Genomic DNA, 22,660 nt, shown 5'->3' with positions numbered 1-22,660 from the left:
GTTGGTATAGCTAAAATCGACATGAATTTATATCAAAATCTTGATATTACATATTGAATGGTGGGTTAAAATTTCAAGATTATTAATCTCGAAAATATAATCCCAAAATAACCTTGTTCGGAACTAAATTACCCATTACAACTTGTTTGGATGGTTGATCTGCTTCATAATTTATCGTATAGTATTGTATTGTATTGTACTGGATAGAATGTATTGTTTGCCGTAGTTTCATGATGTAATGTAGCAATAATATAAAAAATAAACTTACAATAATATAAAGAAAAAGTAAGTTATGAGGTAATATTATTATATAAAAAGATAGGATAAAAGATAAAATAAGATTATATTTAGTAATAAAAAGGGTAAGATGATACAAAAAAACAAGGAAACTACGCGACCACACTAAATCGGTCATTTCATAAAGTGACATTTTTCGTCGTTACATATTTAATGATCTGATATAATATAATTTAATTAATAATTAAAATAAATATATTATATTTAAAGTAAGAGTAGGATACAATACAAAAGATAACAACCATCCAAACAAGGTATTAAAGACATAGAGTTGCCGAGACGCCTATAAACAAGTGTTATTGCAATCTCGTGAATTGCTATGACCATTACAAACTTGTTTTGCCGTTGGATTAAGGTTAAACAAGTAATCAGCTACTTCACAGAATGGCGTCTTGCCTTAAAAGATTAGCTTCCATTCGTACCCTTTCCTCTATAACTGGACTGGTTCGTAACAAATTACACACAAGTAAGGTTGAAAATTTGTTGGCCCCAACACTCGTATCAGCAACTACTTCTTCCCATTATTTCTCTATAAGCCAAAGATCTTCACAGGATTACTCTACTGGGCCGGGTATCATTTTCTGCATGTCATTTTACTTTTAACATTTAAGTAGCTCACGTGTTTGTGAAAATGCCACTTAGACTGCGTTACTTGTTTTTGCAGTGGAGTCTATTCTTTTTCACGAGTTGGGCAAGAAATAAATTAAGAACTAAGTTTGATAAATATTTAAGCTCTTATGCATACTCTATCCCTTCCATTTTGTGTGGCATATTTTGATTGGATTTTTAGAAAAAAAGACAGACTTTTGATACTTATAAGCTAAACAAACCATAGAAATTATTTCTAAATAATGAATAGATTTTGCTTTCAAGATGACTATTTCTAGATTCCATCAGGTACCACAGTGCACCCCGAATGTGCTTTGAATTCAAGACTTCAGAATGATGGTGAGGTTGATCATCAAGATTACCTCAGATGGGGCAATGGTGGTGGGACTTTTCACAAGTCGGCTAGCATTGATCCCTCGGCCTTTGTGGAAATTGGTGCTGTAGTACATTCAGAATGTGCAGTGGGTGCAGAGTGTCGCATTGGCTGCGGAGCAATCATTGGACCTACAGTCACTATAGGCCAATCAACAAAAATAGGGTAAACATCTTGTCTATGTTGAAGACAATTCTTTGGCCAGAGTAGTCAAAAACGAAAAGAGCGAAAAAGCACTACATTCTATTGGAGCTTTAAGCACAAATAAAACGTGTGCTTTAGTGAAGAAAAGCTCCGATGAAGAAAAAATAAGAAAAATAATTACAGTGCAAGAAGATACAAGTATAACCACAACGAATAGTTATTTGGACAAAAGAATGGAAAAACTATATATATATATATATATATATATATATATATATATATATATATATAGATGTGTGTGTGTGTGTGTTATAGTGCCTTTAAAGACAAAATCCATTTGTGAAGGTTCACAGGCTTAGCACCTTGATGCATACGCAAAGCGCAAATTAATTAATCAAACTTCAAGGTTGTTGAACACTTTAAGAGCCTTTAACAACACTGTATTTGGCCTCATTTTGATGGGATATCTCTAGTAGGTAGCTAGAAGACTGCGTTCTAAATATTGAGTTGAAATAGGTTCAGCCTAATAAATAGAGTAGAGGTATTGTTAAAAAGATAGTTGTTATTTGGTTTCAGTTGGCAAAATAATATCGTTCTTCCGAGCAAAATCTCGCCAGCCTTTCTTTCATGATTATATTAAAAAATTATCGATTATCTATGCTTAAGCCTTTTCTCGATTTGTTAGGATGTCTTAGTTCTGTGCTGGAGTCTCCTAAAGAAAGAAATCCAAAAGTTTAGAATTGAAAGAAAAAAGTGGATGGGATACAGTAGAGGGGGAATAAAAATAAGATAAAAGAGCTATGGAAAAGCAAGATGATCCATTTACTTTCTTAGCTGTAGGCAGTGTCTCAAATGCATCTATTTTTGTGGCCTGAATTCTATTTTGCACCATTTCTTACAAGTGACTTTTGGTCTATGAATTATGCACAAATTGTCTTCAGCTACAATGTTGCATTGGCTAATTGCATGGTTGGTGACTTTTGTGTTATCCACAGCGGAGTATGCATTGGTCAAGATGGTAAGACTGAATCTAATGTGGAATTTTCTTTTTCAGTTCATTAAAAAGAAAACCAAGACTATTCTCTTTTCTGGTACATATTTCGGTCTACCTGTCGCTGACCTGCTTTTAATTTACATATTACTGCTTGTATTAGATTCTAAATAAAAAGTTCCTTTCTTGTTACAGGTTTTGGATTTTTCGTAGATGAGCAAGGAAATATGGTGAAAAAGCCTCAAGTTAGTCAAATACTACTAGTTATCTAAGAGATAAAATTGTTATTTTGTGATCCTTGAAATCATGTCTTTTACATGAACCAAAATGTGTTTTTATTTCTTTGTGGTTGTGGCCAATTCAGGACCCCTAAAGTCTTTAGGGCCTTAAATGCAAGTGACCAAGAGTAAATAAACAAAGAAAAAGTAAGTGCGGAGAGCTACCAAATGAGCTCCTCAGTGAAGTGAGCTAGAATTTGAGTAATTCTAGTAATCCTTAGAGTCCTATAGTTAAGTCTGTTGATCATGCTTGTGTGTAGTGAAAAGGTGTGCAATAGATATTTAATATTAGAATTTGGACAAAACCAATTTGATTATTCTTCATTGTTATTTTATTTGGTGTTACATTTTAGAACGATATTTGACACACAAAGTGTCAACGTTTGTGCTCGATATTAAATTAGTTTCTTAGCCCGTCACTTCTCCTCTGCTCAACATTTATATGTTCATATTACTTGTATGATGTCCTTTCTTATTTTGGTATTTTGGTCCTTTAAAAATTAGAAGCTGACATGAGGGATTTCTGATGTAGATATAATACCATGCTATATGGGGCTTGATTTGTTGATCAGAAAAAAAATGTCATTGAGTTTGGTCCATGATCATTTATGTTAATGGCTCATTGTTCGTGCTGAAGCCCAGTAAGCACTTGAGTATAACTTTGACCTATGCTCAAGCTTGGCCGTTCTCTGAATGAATCAGGGCTGACCGTACTTGAGCTAAAAATTGTTAGTCCTTGATTTGTTTTTCATTGGTTGATACCAGATCAACTACCTATCAAAAATTTTAAAATTAAATAAAGGCTGATAGCAGAAACTATATAAACTTTTCCTGGATTCTTTTTCATATACTTGATGTCTTATGAGCTACGACTCTTTGTAATCTTCCAAGACTATTAATTTTTTTCTTTTATCTCATCTGCAGACCCTGAACGTGAGAATAGAAAACCATGTAGAAATAGGTGCAAATACGTGTATCGATAGGGGCAGGTGAAATAAATGCTCTTTTTTAATTCTTCATTGTGGTTGTCTCAAGTCTTTCCAAATTAAATCCCCTGAACTAATGTTTCTGAGCTTAAACATAAATGCCTCATCATTCCGGAGCTATGCAGTTGGAGGGATACAGTAGTCGGAGAACATACAAAGATAGATAATTTAGTTCAGGTACTTTTCTACTTCTAAATTTTGGAGAAAATCTTGGTTCAAGACGGTTCTTATGATCTGTAATACAGATAGGTCACAATGCAGTGATTGGGAGAAGCTGCATCATATGTGGACAAGTCGGGGTTGCGGGTTCAGTGACGTATGTTATCCTTCTTATCCCACTTTGATAAATAATTGAAGTAAAAAAAACATCTATTTAGATTTGATCACTAATTTATTTTACTTTCTAGTTCAGTATACTTTTAGCTTTCAAGATTATATATTTGTTCTTTTCTTGGATTAATCTACATAATTTTCCTTTTGTTTTTCTAGTATAGGTGACTATGTAACTTTCGGAGGAAGAGTCGGGATCCGTGATCATGTAAACATTGCCTCAAAGGTATAGTTTTCTATTTAACTGGTGATTTGTTCCTTGACTAGCACCATTTGGATTCTATGTGAAATGACTACTCCATACAATAAATATAATTTATTTTTTGTAGATTTCTGACATTATTATATATTATATTGCATGGAACAGATGCAGATGCTAGAACACTTAACTTCCAAGCAAGCAGAGATTGCGTGTTATCACTTTATGCATCATAAGTTCTATATGGCACTGTTTAGCTTGACATTATCATGTTTATTCACTGCCTAGTATTGATCTTAATGGACATGGTAAGAATACAGAAATGTCAAGAATGAGAGGGTTCTCATAATAAAATAATAAAGCTGCACTTTGTGCACCCGTTCTCTTGCTTCAAGTTTGTCCACCTGTTCCCTATAGGCCTTGAGCTAACTGATATGATAGGATAAAAGACGAGATATTGTTGGAATAAACCACAGGTGTAGAATTCTTTAGCCACACAACTGCTTATTTTTGTTTGCTTGACAATGCTGCTTATTATCCTCCAACTTCCTCCTAACATAAGTCAGATTCAGAATGTTATGGCACATATTCAAAAGAGAATCAGAATGCTATTACATTTTATGATGGTTATGGAATCCTTGTAGCATGTTCTCTGTTCATGAAGTCAATAGATCTCTATGTTTCTACTACCAATACCATCATTCTTACTCCCTGTTAACCGTTTAGTGTCCTAGTTTGACGTGCCCCCCACTTGGGATAAAAGGATACTTTTCAGTAGGTTTGAGATGTAGGAGTTTTGAGGGTTAAAAAGAGAAATAGGATTAAAAAGTGGGCTCCATATAGCTTTTGAAGTACTATAATATTCAAAAAAAAATGTAGTGGAAAAGTTCCGTTAACAGAAAGCAGATACCCTTTTGGGAGAAACCGAAAAGTAAAGCAAAACAATCTCTTTGTAGAGAAGGGAGTATCCTATTGGCCTATTCTATTAAAAGTGTATTACTTAATTATATTCTAAAGCTTTTCTAAGACGTCGAGGAATGCTGTGAGCCATAAAGTACTTCAACTTAATATGAATCGGGATATTAAATTTCTCCGTGCATACTGCCGCTCCTTCTGTTGATTGTGCACATCCTATGTGGTTATTGTTCTATTGATCAGATTGTTACCAAGTAATAGCATTTGATGCTACAGGTCAGGTTAGCAGCTAATAGCTGTGTCACCAAGGATATTAGTGAGCCTGGAGATTATGGTGGCTTTCCTGCTGTAAGGACTCTACCGTTCGGTTCATGGTGTTATCTAGTCACTTCCAAAGAAGTCTGACCTTGTTTTTACAATTGTTTGATAATACTTGTGGCTAAATGCAGATTCCTATACGTGATTGGCGAAGACAAATTGCTATGCATCGTCAATCCTTGAAGTGAGTATTCTGCTTGAATGCCATCATAAACTCAAAATTTTGAACAATTTATTCATGACTATGCATGCCATTTGATGTGCACCCAGTGAACCATCCCCGGGACTATTATTTCCATATCACTTGTATTCTTTTGCTCCTATGTATGTTGAGCATGTGTTCTTTGGATAGCTTAAAAATGTCTGTGCACATGAAATTGTTGTTCCTCTTACCTTTTAAAGCATTGCATACTCCTTCGAAAGAAAAATCATGTTTAAAAAACATCTATTTGGCCTGTCTCGATGGTTAACTTGATATCTTTAAATTACCCCTGGTGCTTCATGCCCAGTGTTAAATAACTATGCAGTTTTGGATTTGTCTATATCTTCTGACGTATTCTGAATGTCCGTTAGCTATTGTTTAGTATATTGCTGAGATTATCAAAGGGATGAACTAGAAAATCGACACAAATACAGTTCGAGCTTTCTAATTAAGCCTTTGCTGCGTTCTTCTCCTTCGAGTTTTTGAAGATTTCGACCTCCGCAGTGGTTTACATGCCAATTCTAAAGTACATTTCCACTGCTATTTGTCATACTTTGTTAAAGAAACATATATATCAGTTGGTTCATTAGAGTTTCTTTACTTCAGAAATAATGCAGTTCAATTAGTAAAATACAATCCTAAAAATGAAAAAATCAACAAGAATAAGATAACAAATGGAAAAGATTTGAAATGAATGCTTCCCTTCCTAAATCAGCTAAAATAAACTGGACATCTCTTATCCATATAATCAGGCAATATCATGCCATCTTGTCCTACTCCAACAGGACAATTAGCATGCATCCTGTGGCGTTTACTGTTCCACGACGAAATCTTAAATCTTATAGTTGATGTTAATTCAAGACGAAAAATCACTGGCCCTCTCGTTCGATCATTCTGCATTTGCTTCCACTGTGATCCTGTCACTGTCAATGATGAACCACTTAGCATACTAGCAAAAATGGTACTGTTCTTAGGCTGTTGATAGAATGGTGTCAACACTTGGTAACCTCCAATACTTTGTTCTTGATAATACACTGTCACTTGACTTGCATCATAGTAAACGCCAATACCTTGATTAGAATTTCTTGCTGTGACTTTGAAGTTTATTTGTGCATTTTCAGGTCCGCCAACTCCTTGGCCTAAAGCTGGAACAGAGAAGTCATCGAGGAAAATTCGTGGCCGATGAGGGCGAAGACTTAGCCATAAAATGAATGTGATGAGTCCAACAATTGCAAGAAGGCCTAAGAATATAGAACATACTAGTTTTGAAACTCTTGTGGTTAAACTTTCTTTCACCCTGTGGGCATAGTAGCTAGCGCTATGGTATCGCCTTATAGGGCGATCTTCATCACGGCCATAAACAGGTAATTCAGGCCTAGACTGCATTTTTTTATTTCAAGAGAATGGAATTGAGATTGATCATGAACAGTTTTACAGTACATGATTATATATGCAAATTTGAACTGTGAAAATTGGTGGATTGAGCATTAGGTAATGTCTAAAGAGATGTTGAGATCTTTTAAGACAAGAAAAGAATAAAGAACTAGTTATGTGATCTTGGTATGTAATACTATCTTCTTGAAAGGTACTGTTATTGGATTCTTGAAGTCAGGGGAAAGTATCCTTTGTTCTGTCCACAAATTTATTCCTTCTTACTCAGAAAGTAAAAGGGCAGCCGGTGCACAAAGCATCATACGTTCACGCAAAGTGAGGAGAAGGGCCGTACCTTAAGGTGTATACTGTAGGTAGCCTACCCGAATGCAAGCATCAATGACTTACTTAGAAAGTATCCTTGCCAAATGTACATAATTTTTTCTGCAAGTTTTTTGAAGCAAAGGATTAATTGTTTGAATCATGATTCTAGTAGTATGTTATATGCAGCTATGGTTATCAGCATCACATATAGGGGTGTCAAATGGTTGGGTTGGGAAGATTTTGGGCGGGTCAAAATGGGTTGAGTCAATAATTACACGTCAAATGACCCTCCCAAAAGTTACTTGGGCTAAGATGACCTGGGTCAAGCTGGACTAAAATTTGGGTCATAGCTCAATCCGCCCAACTCTTATCAAGCTTTACTTAATATGTGTTCTTTTTTTATGAATTGTATAATTACTAAATAAGACCTTTTTTCTTTGTTATGGTCATATATAACATATAAAAAAAAAAAAATTATTTCTAAGATATTTTGGGAGTTATTCATGGATCAATTTGGACTAAAAATTAGCTCAACTTTAAATGGTTTGAGAGGTTGGGTCAAGGTGGGCTAAGTTCAACAAATGAGCGGGTCAATAACCATCCGAACCTTGGACAGGTCATTTGGGCTTGGGCCAAATTTGACACCCCTAATCACACATGTAGCATGTGTTCAGTAAGTGACAGGGTGGATGTAAATTATCTCATAACTCTTTAAGGGCTCTTATTACTTTTAGCCCGTGCCAAAAAAAAATTTACATCTGGTAACAGAAAAAATAATATAAAATTTGTATAATTTTTGTATATATATATATATATAAAATATAAAAATTTTATACATTTTCTCGGCTATTATTTTTACAGCGGCTGTACAATGTCATTTTTTTACTTTTTTTTAATTGTTTCAAAATTATTGAACATGATGACTTATCAGTTTGGAGTTTTTTTTCTCTCTTCAAGTCTAAAGAACTTTTACACTATCGAATTAAGTTTACTTACAAGTTACAACAAAAGTAAGCTCTTGAAAACAAAACCGTAAAACTTGCAGGGTGCCTATTGGTCGCCCCTATTACCTATACCCTATTTTTTTAAACTTTAACTTGTACCACTTTTAACAACTTCAGCCCCTTTCTCCTCCTCCTTCTCCCAGTGTACTCTCCATATCCTTTACCGGACTTAACATTGATGTAACAATATCTCTCCTTCTGTGGCTTTGCTCAATTCCTCAGAAGCCATCTTACTATACATTCTAGTAGCGTTATTGTACTAATATTTACTGAACTATCAGCATATGAAGAAAATTAAATATTATATTTGCCATCCCACAACGATATAAAAGCAGGAGGATGATGATGAAGCCAAATTTACTCTTATACAGCAACTCCTCTTCTGAGTTCGATCTCGTCTTCAAATGTTTTCTTCAATATGTTTAATTTGTTTGGTGTTTGTGATGACTGATGACGCTTTAGATGTTTGGAAAAGAACGTACAGATCAGAACATTATTGATAGCTAAATCTACATCCTCTTTTGAACCTGCTTGTTTTATCAAGTCTGAGCTTTTGGTTCAAAAATGAATATTGTCGAACTGAAAATATTTCTCATAACTTCATTCCAGATCAGAAATTGTATAAACCAAGAAAACTTCAGCTCTAGAGCTGAAGTTCCCCAGTTACAAAGACAAAAACTTCAGCTCTTCCCCAGTTACAAAGACAAAAACTTCAGTTCTAGAGCTGAAGTTCCCCAGTTACAAACACAAAAACTTCAGCTCTAGAGCTGAATTTCAGGCCCGGCTACTAGAATGCTGAAGTTTTGGGTGATTGCCTTTGCTACTTCAGCCCCGTATGCTGAAGTTATGCGAAAAAGCGGGTACGCTTGCAATTTTTTTGCAAAGCGGGCACAAGTTAAAACGTGGCACAAAAAACGGGTATAGATGCAAATGCCCCACAAAAACCTGAAATTTTTTAGATTGTGAATCCTAAAACAACCATCCTCATCCCAGGCCTCAGGGTGCAGTTAACTCTTGGGAGAAATTAAAAAATAGCCAGATTTACCACTGGTCGTTGAAAAATAGCCAAGTTTCAAAAGTCATCGAAATTTAGCCACTTTAAATCTGAGCGAAAACACTGTTCAAAATCCGGAAAAGTACGCCCGCAAATTTTACGAGAGTTCCAGCATAAGTATGCTTGAACTCCCGTAAATTTTACGGGAGTTCCAGGATAACTATGCTGGAACTCCTGCAAATTTTACGGGAGTTCAAGCATAATTATGCTGGAACTCCCGCAAATTTTACGGGAAATTTGCGGGAGTTCCAGCAAGTATAATTGTCCAGTAATATATACTGATATACTGGAGTTTGGAGCACTGGTGCTCCAGTCTCCCGCAAATTTTACAGGAGTTAGCAAAGTATACCGGTCCAGCATAATATGCTGGAGTTCGTACACAAATGCACCAGAACTCCCGTATATTATACTGGACCGGTCCCTGTTGCAGCAAAATAGTGGCTATTTTTCATTGACTTGATAAACGCTGACTATTTTTCATTGACCAGTGTGAAAACTGGCTATACCATGATATTTTAACTTAACTCTTTGGTTGTCTATTGAACGTAAGCTGTTGTGGGGGATCTCTGTCACTCTGATTCGTTTTTTCTCTTAATCAATGGTAACAAATTCACTTAAAATTGTTACTTCTCCTGTTTCTAAAAGAAGGAATCTATTTCTTTTTTAGTCAATTTTAAAAAAAAGAAATGGATCCATTCTAAATTTGAAAATAATTTGATTTTAAAAATTTTCTTTTATCCTTAATGAGATGATTTATAGTCACACAAATATCTTTAGATTATTTTAGATCATAAGTTTCAAAAGTTTTATCTTCTTTCTTAAATTTCATGCCCAGTCAAATAGGTTCAGATGAAGCATTTTAAAGTTAGATATTTCGTTAAATGGGACATATGCTTCTCTGATGGAGAATTAAATTACAATATTATCAAAAACTCACTGCCATCATGACCTTAAATTTTACTTCCTTTGTCCCAATTTTTGTAGCGGTGTTTGACTTGGCACGAATTTTAAGAAAAAATTAAAGTTTTGAAATTTGTGGTCTAAATCAAGCTATAGACATTTGTGTGACTATAAATTATTTTATTAAAGGCAAAGTAGGAATTTAAAATAAAATCATTTTAAAATAAAAAAAGCATGACATTATTCTTGGAACATACTAAAAAGTAAAGTATAATAAGATTCCAGCTAAAGTAAAAGGCAGAATGGCCTAAATGACACCTATACTTATCACACTTTGTCATGCCGGTCCCCAAACTTCACTTGTTTTCATTCAGACACTTTAACTTGATCAAAGCCTATATTTTAAGGCCCTCTGACCGTTGACCAAGCACATGTGGCAACAAAATGGTTGAGCTGGACAAAGTGGGTGTAATTCACGCGGACAACGAGCGTGCATATTAAAATTTTGAACAAGAAATAATTAAAATAAGAAGAAAAAATTATTAAAATAAAAATGAAAAATGAATTAAAAAGATAAAGATAAAATAAGTCAAAAAAGAAAAAAGCAAAAGAGATATCGTCTTTTTCAGTTCTTCCACGCAACCCCACCCCCATTTAATTTCTTTTTCCTATTAACCCCCTCCCTCCCCCCCTCCCCCCCTCCCCCGCACTCCACCCCACCCCACCCCCACCCACCCAACAAACACCGCACCCCTCCCTTTCCTCTTCCCTTTTCGATTATTTCCCCCTGTATGCTTCTTCTTCTTCCCCGCCCCAACCCCCTCCCCCAAAACAACCCCGGCTCTTCCCTTTTCGATTTTTTCCCCTGTATGCTACTTCTTCTTCTTCCCCACTCCCCCGCTCGCCCCTTCCAAAAAAAAAAACTCAATCCCTAGAGTTCCCTTAGACATCTCTGTATTCCTATGGTGTCATTTTTTACTACTCTTGAATTCTGAACAAGTCAAAAATCTACTAAAGGGGCAGCGGGTATAATTTTTGAGCTAAACGAATAATGGACCATCGAACTTCTTCTCCGCCACCTAACGCCTTCAGCCATGGAAATGGACCACCGAACTTCTTCTCCCACTTTTCGATCTAGAAAAAAAATAATTTTTCCTCGGTTTCTTTTCTTTACATATTTTAATATTATTCTACAATATAAAAAGGGAAGAATTGGAAGGGAAAAGGAGGAAGAACACGAAGAGAGAGAAACAAGATGGGCAGGAGAAAGAACGTGAGGGGAGAGAGAAATCAATGAGGGCGGGGATTAGGGAATTAATGTTTGAATTTTATTTTTTATTTTTTTATTTTAATTATTTTAATCTACCATGTGACATGGCATCTACACATTGTTATTTTTGACGTGGCAACCAACGTGGAGGAGATTGTATTACACGCACTGGCAGCCTCCTGTCATAAGCGTTCATTATACACGGTTTGAAGGAGTGTAAGGGTTCAACTGGCAAATTATCAAGTTTGGGGACCGACATGACAAAGTGGCATAAGTATAGGTGCCATTTAGGCTATTCCGCCAAAGTATAATAATAAGCATTTGACTTCCAATTATACTACCTAATCTCCTACACCGATACCTATCTCTTTCAATACCGTGCTTTAGTCATGTTGAATCTTTTCGAATCTGTTGGCTTCACAGTAACGGATATTTGCTTAACGTGCGCTACATTTTAAGAACTGCTCGTTGGTGCAAATAATTATATTAGTACTAATTAAGAAGATAATTATATTATAGTTGACTTTGCCAGTAACATGCCTCAATCAGTTATAGTTACCTCGTACTGTTACCTTCTAATTAATGGCAAAAAAAAAAAAAAGAAAAAAAAAGACTAGTGGAACTATATGACTTGATACACTTATTCTAGACTATTGATTCACGAAAACCCAATAACTTTTGCAAACCTGTATATTAGGTAAAAATAGCACGGACTAGCCAGTTTTCGGACTGGCCATTCAAAAATAGCCAGCATTTGCAAAGTCATTAAAAAAGAGCCACTATTTTGCTGCAACACGAAGTTCCAGCATAATATACTAGAGATCGGTGCACCTGCGTATGAACTTTCAGCATATTATGCTGGAACTCCAACACGCGGAATGTTCCGGTATAATATACTGGATATTGGAGTACCGGTGCTTCAATCTCCAGTATAATATGCTGGAGTTCCACTATACTGGAACTCTATTATAATATACTGGAGTTCCAGTATACTTATGCTGGAACTCCAGTATATTATGCTGGAGTATTTTCCGGATTTTGAACAATGTTTTCGTTCAGATTTATCTTTACATGAAAAGTGGCTAAATTTCGATTACTTTTTAAACTGTGGCTATTTTTGAATGACCACTTGTAAATCTGGCTATTTTTTAATTTCTCCCGTATATTAGTGTGTGCATATATAATATACTGGATATTGGAGCACCGGTGCTTCAATCTCCGGTATAATATGCTGGAGTTCCACTATATATATATATATATATGTATATATATATATGTATATATATATATATATATATATATATATATATATATATATATATATATATCACCAAATATAAATATTTAATTGTGAATCTAATTATTATTGTATATTAATTTGGGATTATTATAATAGAAACCGATAAACTTTAGATCCTAAATCTATTACTACCTTAACCCAATATGAGTACGCAATTAGTAAGCATAGCCAATAATGTATGCAACTTGTTATAAAGTATAAAAAGGATTTTTTGACCGTTAAATCTATTATGATAGAGCTCGTGATTAGGGAATGGATGGTTTACATGTAAGATTATATATAGATTATATATATATATATATTATAGTTTAAACAGTTAGGTAAGCTACTATATTTAGATTATTTCTTGTGTTTACTTTTTTTCGATTTACATTATCCTCGAAATATTCATGATCTGCATGTGAATGAATTGAAACAACAATAGCACATGGATGGCTGTTATACAAGCTGAACTTTTAGCCTTACTTTATGGCTTATAAAAGTAAACACAAACAAAGAATCTCATTTGATCAGGTGCTAAAAGCATATATAAAACGTAAAATACTCACTTATTTTTTTTCTACAGGTTGCTATTTGACGCTATATTTGTGCAGCTAATTATTTGCCACATATATAGGAAGGCAAATGCGGTAGCAGAATCTTTGGCAGAACATAAAAAGAAAAATTGGCCTATAGTTTTTCTTACTTTGTGTTTAATTAGCTTGCGAAGAATTGGACGAAACTGTAACTATATATTCAGTTTCGGGTTTTAATAATATAAAGTGTAGTTGCCCGTCAGAAATTATTTACATTTCGCTGTCGAGAAAATGTATATGATTTGTATAATTTTTGTATAACATATATATATATATATATATATATATATATATATATATATATATATATTATTTTTTTCGGTTATTATTGAATGGCTATACAATGTCATTTTCCCTTTTTCTTTCAATAAATTTTCTTTTATGTGCCAAAACAATTCCAGCTAAAGTAAATAAATAAAAGTATATATTGTAATTGTATAATTCATGTATATATGTATATAACTGCGTATATATTATAGATCTTTGACGATACCACCATAACTAATCTCCAAATCTATTTCATATTCATTCTTTAGCGTATTGACAAATTCTTCGAATCTTTTTGTTCGTAGAAATGCGTGGCAATATATATTACAATAATTGGCTTCATAAACATATCATCAATAAATTAGAACAAAAATATCAAAGTTTCCACTTTTCTCACACAACAAATTATTTTCATAACTTCAACAAAAGAACCACTAAACTCTCATATGTTTGAAGGACAAATATATTACTCAAATAATCAAAGAAAAAATAGAAACAATTCTCAAAAATCAAGAGAAAAAAACCCCACTAGACATGCAATAATTTTGCTTTTTTTAGTTGATCTTTGAACACACTTTTCTAATTTCACCTTGAGTACCAGTGAGTACTTGAATCCTTCCCATTTTAACCATAGATTCACCAAAATCCTTAAAAAATGTTGAACCATGGTTAAGTGCTTGTTCTTTGAGATAACCTTTGGTTTCTTTATCATCAAGCAAAGCAGAATCGGACGTAAAAAGTCCTCTTCTTTTTGCTACAAGATTATAGTAAGATGTATCAAATGTTCTAACACTTCCTGGATCCATCTCTACAATGGAGTTTTGGTCAGTTGGAGAACATTTCATTTTCAATCTTTTTATATAGTTTGGATCCAAAGAAGGATCTGTATCTCCTTTCCCAGTGAAGTTGTATAGACGATTGTTGAATGATGAGCAATGAGATATTCCAATTGTGTGAGAACCTATAAGTTGTTTTTTCAACAAACAAAAAAAAGCACAAAATTTAAATATTAGCTAGTTTGCATGCATATCATAGTGCTGAAATGTGTATGTAAAAAAAAAAAACCAGCCCATGCACAAGGCATCCCGTGTACGTGAAGTTCGAAGAATGGCCGCACCTCAAGTGGTGTAATGTAGACAGCCTATTCTAATGCACGCATTAGTTGCTGCTTCCACAGCTCGAACCCGTGACCTATACGTCACACGGAGATAACCTTACTGTTGCTCCAAGATTCCCCTCCGAAGAAAGGTCGCGCCCTAAGGGGTGTAATGTAGATAGCCTATCCTAATGCAAGCACTAGTGGCTGCTTCCACATTTCGAACCCGTGACCCATAGGTCACACGGAAACAACTTTACCGTTACTCCAAGGCTCTCCTTTGAAATGCATATAATTAATTAAGTAAATATGTTTTTTTTTTGTCAATTTAAGCTTTTAAATGAGATAATCATATATTTCACGATATGGTCGAAAAACTAGTAGAATTAATCAAGTACCTGATAATACTACTAGGTCCTTGACACTTAATCCCCTTTGCAAGAATCCTTGTTTCAATGATGTTATATTTGCAAATGGAGGAATTAAATTAAATAAGGCTTCAGTAATATTTGAGACCCTTCCATCTCTTCTCCCAGTTTCAACTTCCCAGAATGGTCCCTTGACCTGAGAATTATAAATACAAAAAGAACATTAATAAGGTGGAGTAATATGTAAGACTAGTATGGAATAATAATGAGTACGTAATAATGCGGAAATAAGAGTAGTTTTATCATATACCAAATATTGTTATACCACATTGCACAATGCACCTATATATATATATATGCAGTGACGGGATTTTTACTAAGGGGAATCAAAATATAAAACATTAAATATATAAGCCAAGGAGATTCAACACACACACACACTATATATATATATATATATATATATATATATATATATATATATATATATATATATAAATGTGGGCAACCCGGTGCACAAGGCATCCCGCATTCACGCAGGACCAGGGAAGGACCTAACCTCAAGGGGTGTGATGTAGACAGCCTGCCCTAATACAAGCATTAGTGGCTGCTTCCACGACTCGAGCCTGCCACCTATAGATTACACAGAGACCTATAGGTTGGTAAAATATAAAATGTAAACAACACTTACCGCAACTGTGACATCTCTAGCTACTAGGGCAACAATATCGGCACAGGAAACTATCCCAGGGCAGGATTTTTCTACTGCAGTCTTCACTTTATCAATAATTTGAAATCCTCTAAGGCTTAAATTTGGAATTGCATCCTTCTCAGCTTGTTTAGTTGGGGAATCCAACAGAACCGAGCCATCACAACCCTGTCAATAGAGACAATATCAATTCAAGTTAGATCATATATAATGCCAATGGCATATACCTTTAAAAAAAAAACAATTTTGTGCACGAAGCATCTCGTATTCACACAAGGTTCGGAGAAGGGCCGCACCCCAAGCGATATGATATAGACAGCCTACCCTAACGCAAGTGTCAGTGGCTGATCCTACGCTCGAACCGGTAACCTGTAAGTCACACGGAAACAACATGGGATCGGGGAAGGGCCCCACCCAAGGGGATGATATAGACAACCTACCCTGGCGCAAGCAACATTAATAGATGATCCTACGGCTCGAACCGGTAACCTATACGTCATACAGACACAACAAGGGTTCAGGGAAGAGCCCCACCCAAGAGGTATGATATAGACAACGACCTACCCTGACGCAAGCGCCAGTAGATGATCCTACGGCTCGAATCAATTACCTATAAATCACACGGATACAATAGTACCGTTGCTGCAAGGCTCCCCTTCAGCGACATATACTAAAATGGTAAAGGAAATCAAAGAATTCATTTTTCTTTTTGCATGCATACCCTAACGAAACAATCGTGAAAGTGCATTCTCAGCAAAGGAGCAGCGAGACTTGGGACTCTGGAAATAACATCATCAATAACTTCCTTCACTATCAACTCGAGATGAGGACATTTTTTGTGGTAAAAACCTACTTTGAGTTCTTTCCCATTTGCATGGTTTGAAGCAAATGCAAAGAAGATCAATGAAATCAAGAAACAACAATTTACAAATTGTGAAGTTGCCATATTACTTGGCTAAGCTCAAAGTAGACAGTGTGTTTGAAGCAAATGCAAAGAGGATCCTTTCATTTTATACTTAATTTTAACTTTAGAATATTTGAATCAGTCGTGAAGTGATCAGCTGTCACGACAGCTTAGGTTTCTCTATTTTAATGCTTTCAAATGGATTAAAGTACCACTTGAACCATATAAATTATTATAAAATATATTTGTCTTGGCCAACTCAAATTATGGTTTTGATAATGTCTAAGACGAGGCGTTGAAGGTATTTCCTCACGATATACATAATTGGTGATATTAGTATTACAATACGTTTTATCTTAACCATTAGGTGTTCGAAAATTACCAGCATAATTAATTTAGTAATATTCGCCTCGAGTAAATACAGTATGGGGTAAAGGCCTCTTAATCAAGCAATTCTAAATTTTCAGAGTTCGAACTTGAAATCTCTAAATCTAATTATCGGTGAAAGATCTCAACTATTTTACCAAGAAGGAAAAAAAAGGCAGCCTGGTGCAAGAAGGATTCCGCGTTCATACATGATTTGGGGAAGAGAAGCAGCCAAAGGGGATGCAGGCAATCAACCCTGATATTGGTAACTGATTCCACGAATCAAACTCGTATCATATAGATCACACGGGAGATAACTTGATCGATATTCCAAGACTCCTCTATTCTACCAAGAGGGGTACTAAAATATGTTCCCATGGTCGGGAAATATGCTACACCGTTTAGAACAGCTCATTGGGGAATGTGATTTTCAGCACTTTTAGTACTGACTAAAAATTAATTAGTTGACTTTGCTAGTAACATGCCTCTATCAGTTATCTTCAATAATAATAATAATAGATTTACTCGATATGCTTTTTCCAGGCTAGGTAAACATGACAGTTACAACCTAACTGCAAGAAATACATGTATGGTTGCTACAATTTAAGAAGCAATTTGAGAACATAGAAAAATATATTTTATGGGTTTAATAAATTATTATTGAGTTTGTGATTAGGTGAAGGTTTACATGAATGATATGTTTGCACGTCAACTAATTAAGTCGTACTAATCATTTTTTAACTATATAAAATACTCCATTATTGGAGAGCTACGATAGTAATTGCCAGTACAATTTGGTACAATGGAACCATTGAATTTTTAACTGAGTTTCGTTTGTTTATACATAGTATATGGTCGAAATCGTATGCCTCCGATCCATAGGCTCGAGGGGTCATCTTGAGCCCGAGTTCAGGCAAGGTCGAGTTCGAGCTCGAGGACAGAGTCAATGCCCGAAGATTGAAGCATGATGTACACCAAGGCCGAGTACACTCGACCCCGAAATAGTACCGTTATGGATTTGTAACATAAAGAGCTAGATTCTTACCATATCCCCAAGATCATGGCGCAAATCCCCGAATAGGATTGTACGATTCCGTACCAGGCGGTTAGACAACTATATCAAGAATATTCCTTACTGTAAATAGAAATATACCTTATTTAGGGTTCCCCTATTATATTAAGGGGACCCCCAATCATTTGTAACAGGATCTAATCATTGAGGAAAGAATATACTCTCTACTTTTTGCCTACTGTTCATCAGAATTCTCCTTTAACTCTAATGCTCTTACTTTACCTTTTTTGCTTAATTGTTCTTATGGTTTTAAACCCACCTCGAGGTTACTAAGCTCGAGGTCACAGCTGCTGAGTTATATTGGTTTGATTCACTTCTTTCATTTCTACTTCATATTTCTTGATTATTAATTGGCATTGAATCAAATCACATATCTTTATAACCACAAATCAAATTTAATTGTTACTCATATTATCAAGGTAAACAGTTTGGCGCCCACAGTGGGGCTAAAGATAATAGTGATTATTTCTTTATTGCTTCTCGTTACACACATTATTTTTACACTTTTTCTTGTCAAGATTTTCTGATTCTCAGGATTAAACATGTCAAACTCACAAAATACACCTGTTCATGACAACGAAGGTCTTGGATTTCATGGGAAAAACAATAATGCAGGGGTCGGTGTACCACCAACAAACCCTGGGGAAATGCCAAATCTGGAACTAGTTGACGTTGGTTCGCACATTGCTTTAAATGCAAATTTAGGCGCACACCCCGGAGGGAGTGTACGCAGGGAGCCCGGCCTGGAGGCCAAGGAACACCAGGAACAGGAGATGGGGGAGTCAGCCTCCAAGTGATATTCGAGATGCTGCAAGCCCAGCAAATCGCCATCGCTCAACTTCAGAGCCAGAACAAAACCCCGAGCATAGCTGAACCGGAATACACTCGATGTGCTAAACCGGCGCCAGAGAGGTCGAACGAAAATGGCTCGGGGACTGACCCCATTATTATGAGAATGCTCGAAGAGCTCACCAAGAGGATATAGTCCGGGGAAAAGAGGATTAAGGATAATGACAAAAAAGTGGAGACTTATAACTCCCGTGTCGATCAAATACCGGGAGCTCCCCTGATCTCGAAGGGATTGGACGCCAAAAAATTCGTGCAATGGCCGCTCCCTCCGAGCGCGGCTCCGAAGCCCATCCCAAAGAAGTTGTGTATGCCCGATATACCTAAATACAACAGAACCTCTGACCCAAATGAACACGTTACTTCTTACACATGCGCCATAAAGGGAAACGACTTGGAAGACGACGTAATCGAGTCTGTACTGCTGAAGAAGTTCGGGGAAACTCTATCGAAGGGTGCCTTAGTATGGTATCATAACTTACCCCCTAATTCTATTGATCCGTTTGCTATGCTTGCAGATTCTTTTGTAAAGGCACACGCCGGAGCCATTAAAATTGCAACAAGAAAGTCGGACCTTTTCAAGATAAGGTAGAAAAATAACGAGATGCTCAGGGAATTCGTATCTCGATTCCAAGTGGAGAGAATGGGTTTGCCTCTTATCACCGATGACTGGGCTATTAAAGCTTTCACTCAAGGTCTCAACACTCGGAGTTCCATAGGGTCACAGCAGTTGAAGCAAAGTTTAGTCGATTACCCGACTGTCACTTGGGCCGACGTACATAATTGGTATCAGTCGAAGATTAGGGTCGAAGACGATCAACTGGGGACCCCTTCGGGGTCCGTTTATCCTAGCAGGATCATGGATAGGATCGAAGGGGATATTGATCGAGAGCCGGGGTCGAACAGAGATCGATATCAACCATACAAAAGAGACTATAGAGGCAGCGGATCCGGGCAAAGCTTCACACGAAATGAGAAGAGAAATGATCGAGGTCAAAATTCACGGGGGCTTGGTGCCAAGGAAGATCACGTTAAGTATCCAAAGTTCGAATAAAGGTAAGACTCTAGTCCAGTCTTTTCTATTTTTTTCGACTAACACTTGCAGGCTATCGATAAGGATTGGCATGAAGCTTTAGATCTTGAAGCACGCTTTGCACTCTTTTTCCCTCAGATCGGTTTTTGTCCCAAGTAGGTTTTTCCGGCGGGGTTTTTAACAAGGCAACTGTTGTTCATGCTAACTAAAAGCAATTCGACAGAATCTGAGGTTCCCTACACGGGCCTCGATAGGAAAGTGTTGTAAGGGCCAAACGGTCAGATGAACTGTGCCCGTATAGGTTGTTCGAGCCCTAGACATCAAGCATGCACGCTTGTAAAATCATCTATCAAGAGAAGTACTTTTCCTTGTCGATATCCCCTGCCCTTATTAAATTTCATATTTTATACTCTTGATCTATTGTGTAAACAGGCTTAAGGGCCGACCGTAGAGGGAATTCAAACAACTGACCCATGCTTGAGGGCTACTATCCCAAAAGTGAATGGAATCAAACTGCTAACATTTCGAGACCATAAGACCTTAAAGGCAATCCTTGATTTTGTGGGCCATGGCCACCCCACTCGGGGACTGACACTTCGAGCAAGCTCGAAGTGAAATGGGAGATCAGCCCAAAGGGCAAATTCCGAACTAAAGAGGATACGGCCAAACTAACTTGGATCGGAGACATCCGAAATCCGTGACAAAAAGGCCCAAGGGCTACCTTAGCCCGAGTTCGAGCAAACCCTCACTCGGAGACCGTTTATGAAGCCTACGGGCTAACTTTACTTCGAGTTCGAACGAATTCTCACTCAATCATAAAAGCCTAAGGGCTATCTTAACCCAAATGCAAGCATGTCTCGAACACTCGAGGATTATTTACTCGAGCTATCTGAGTTCAAAATAATAAGACCTCAAAGAGGCATCCCTAATATACAGGCCAAGGCCATCACACTCGGGGACTAACATTTCGAACAAGTTCGAAATGTTATCGGGAAACAAGTCCAAGAGACATACCCGAAGGCTACGGCCATACTAAAGACTACGGTCATATGAAAAGGCTACGACCGAAATAATGCGGCTCGGAGACGTCCGACTTCCGCCATAAAATAAAGGCCTTCAAACACTTTGAAAAAAACCTATTAAATCAGGCTACCCTCGACAAAAGCAAACGATAAAGGTCTTCGATAGAATTAGCCCTCTAATAAGTTAAAGGCTTCGATAACATCAACTTTCGAAAATGCCTTAAGAGGTGTTCGATTGTCTTTTCACAAACAAATTACAAATAAGGTTCCAATCAGACGAACCTTCAAAAAACCCAACGGGTACAAGAAACACATGCTAAGGCATAGCAAAATTTTCACTAAGTGTTTTAGCCGAAATGAGGGAAAAATTATAGTCGTTATTAGAGGCCGAATTGGCCCAATTCAAAGAGCCTAAGGGCTGATCAAAAGAGCCTAAGGGCCGATCCAAAGAGCCTAAGGGCCAATATAAAAAAAAAGCCCAAGGGCTACCTGTTCGAGTTCGAGCAAATTCTCACTCGGGGACTATCTATAAAGCCTGAGGGCTAACCTTATTTCGAGTTCGAGCAAGCACTCACTCGACTACTAAGCCTAAGGGCTACCCGAGTTCGAGAAAATTTTCACTCGAGGACTATCTATAAAGCCTAAGGGCTAACTTTACTTCGAGTTCGAGCAAGCACTCGCTCGACTACTAAGCCTAAGGGCTACCCGAGTTCGAGAAAACTCTCACTCGAGGACTATCTATAATGCCTAAGGGCTAACTTTATTTCCAGTTCGAGCAAGCACTCACTCGATTACTAAGCCCAAGGGTGTGACGATCTGGTCGGTCGTTTTGAGAATTTAAGCTCTGTTCGGCAGCGTAAGGTCTTGAACATCTTCATAATATGTGTATCAACTTGCGTGCATGGTTGAATTCAGTTAACGGATGATTCAGAGTCAAATTGGAAGAAGGAATCTAGTTTTGGGAGTTTAAGCGGTGAGAATTTGGCCGAAATTGGACTTTTGAGTAAATGACCCCGGAATGAGTTTTTGATGATTCCAACAGCTTCGTATGGTGATTTTGGACTTAGGCGCGCGTTCGGATTGTGCTTTGGAGGTACGTAGCTAATTTAGTCTTGAAATGCCGAAAGTTGAATTTTTAAAGTTTCCGGTTCGATAGTGAGATTTTGATCCGAGGTTCGGAATGGAATTCCGGAAGTTGGAGTAGCTCCGTAGTGTTAAATGTGACGTGTGTGCAAAATTCAGGCCATTCGGACGAGGTTTGATAGACTTTTTGATTGAAAGCGTAAATTGAGAGTTTTTGGAGTTCTTAGGATTGAATCCGATGTTAAATTGGTTTTTTGATGTTGTTTTGAGCGTTCCGAAGGTTGGAACAAGTTTGGCTGATTTTATGGGATATGTTGGCATGTTTGGTTGAGGTCCCGAAGGCCTCGGGTGTGTTCCGGGTGGGCTACGGGCTATTTTTCTCCTATTTTGAACTGCTGTTATCTGTCAATTGGTTTTCTTCTTCGCGTTCGCGTCTACTCCTCCGCGATCGCCA

The 22,660-nt window shown here is 36.7% G+C and overlaps 3 protein-coding genes across 3 annotated transcripts; 1 reads left to right on the top strand and 2 right to left on the bottom strand.

The window, feature by feature from the left end:
• Positions 1-550: 550 nt before the first annotated feature.
• LOC109243005 (probable UDP-3-O-acylglucosamine N-acyltransferase 2, mitochondrial) lies at positions 551-7,249 on the top strand. Its single transcript, XM_019409898.1, has 11 exons — positions 551-868; positions 1,195-1,444; positions 2,365-2,441; positions 2,610-2,659; positions 3,617-3,681; positions 3,804-3,855; positions 3,924-3,994; positions 4,168-4,234; positions 5,399-5,470; positions 5,572-5,624; positions 6,764-7,249. The coding sequence occupies exons 1-11, from the start codon at positions 682-684 to the stop codon at positions 6,783-6,785; spliced, it is 966 nt and encodes a 321-aa protein (XP_019265443.1). The 5' UTR covers positions 551-681; the 3' UTR covers positions 6,786-7,249.
• LOC109243006 (NDR1/HIN1-like protein 12) lies at positions 6,170-7,052 on the bottom strand. The gene has a single exon (XM_019409899.1). The coding sequence runs from the start codon at positions 7,026-7,028 to the stop codon at positions 6,354-6,356; it is 675 nt and encodes a 224-aa protein (XP_019265444.1). The 5' UTR covers positions 7,029-7,052; the 3' UTR covers positions 6,170-6,353.
• A 6,796-nt stretch (positions 7,250-14,045) lies between the features above and the next one.
• Positions 14,046-16,861, bottom strand: LOC109243004 (peroxidase 27-like). The gene is made up of 4 exons (XM_019409896.1): positions 16,602-16,861; positions 15,863-16,048; positions 15,202-15,367; positions 14,046-14,668 (listed from the first exon to the last, which is right to left on the bottom strand). Exons 1-4 carry the CDS (start codon positions 16,824-16,826, stop codon positions 14,262-14,264), a joined length of 984 nt encoding a protein of 327 aa, XP_019265441.1. The 5' UTR covers positions 16,827-16,861; the 3' UTR covers positions 14,046-14,261.
• Positions 16,862-22,660: the final 5,799 nt, after the last annotated feature.

Source organism: Nicotiana attenuata, unplaced genomic scaffold (genome assembly GCF_001879085.1).
Source record: "Nicotiana attenuata strain UT unplaced genomic scaffold, NIATTr2, whole genome shotgun sequence".
NCBI lineage: Eukaryota > Viridiplantae > Streptophyta > Magnoliopsida > Solanales > Solanaceae > Nicotiana > Nicotiana attenuata.
This window is presented reverse-complemented; position numbering and strand designations above follow the sequence as displayed.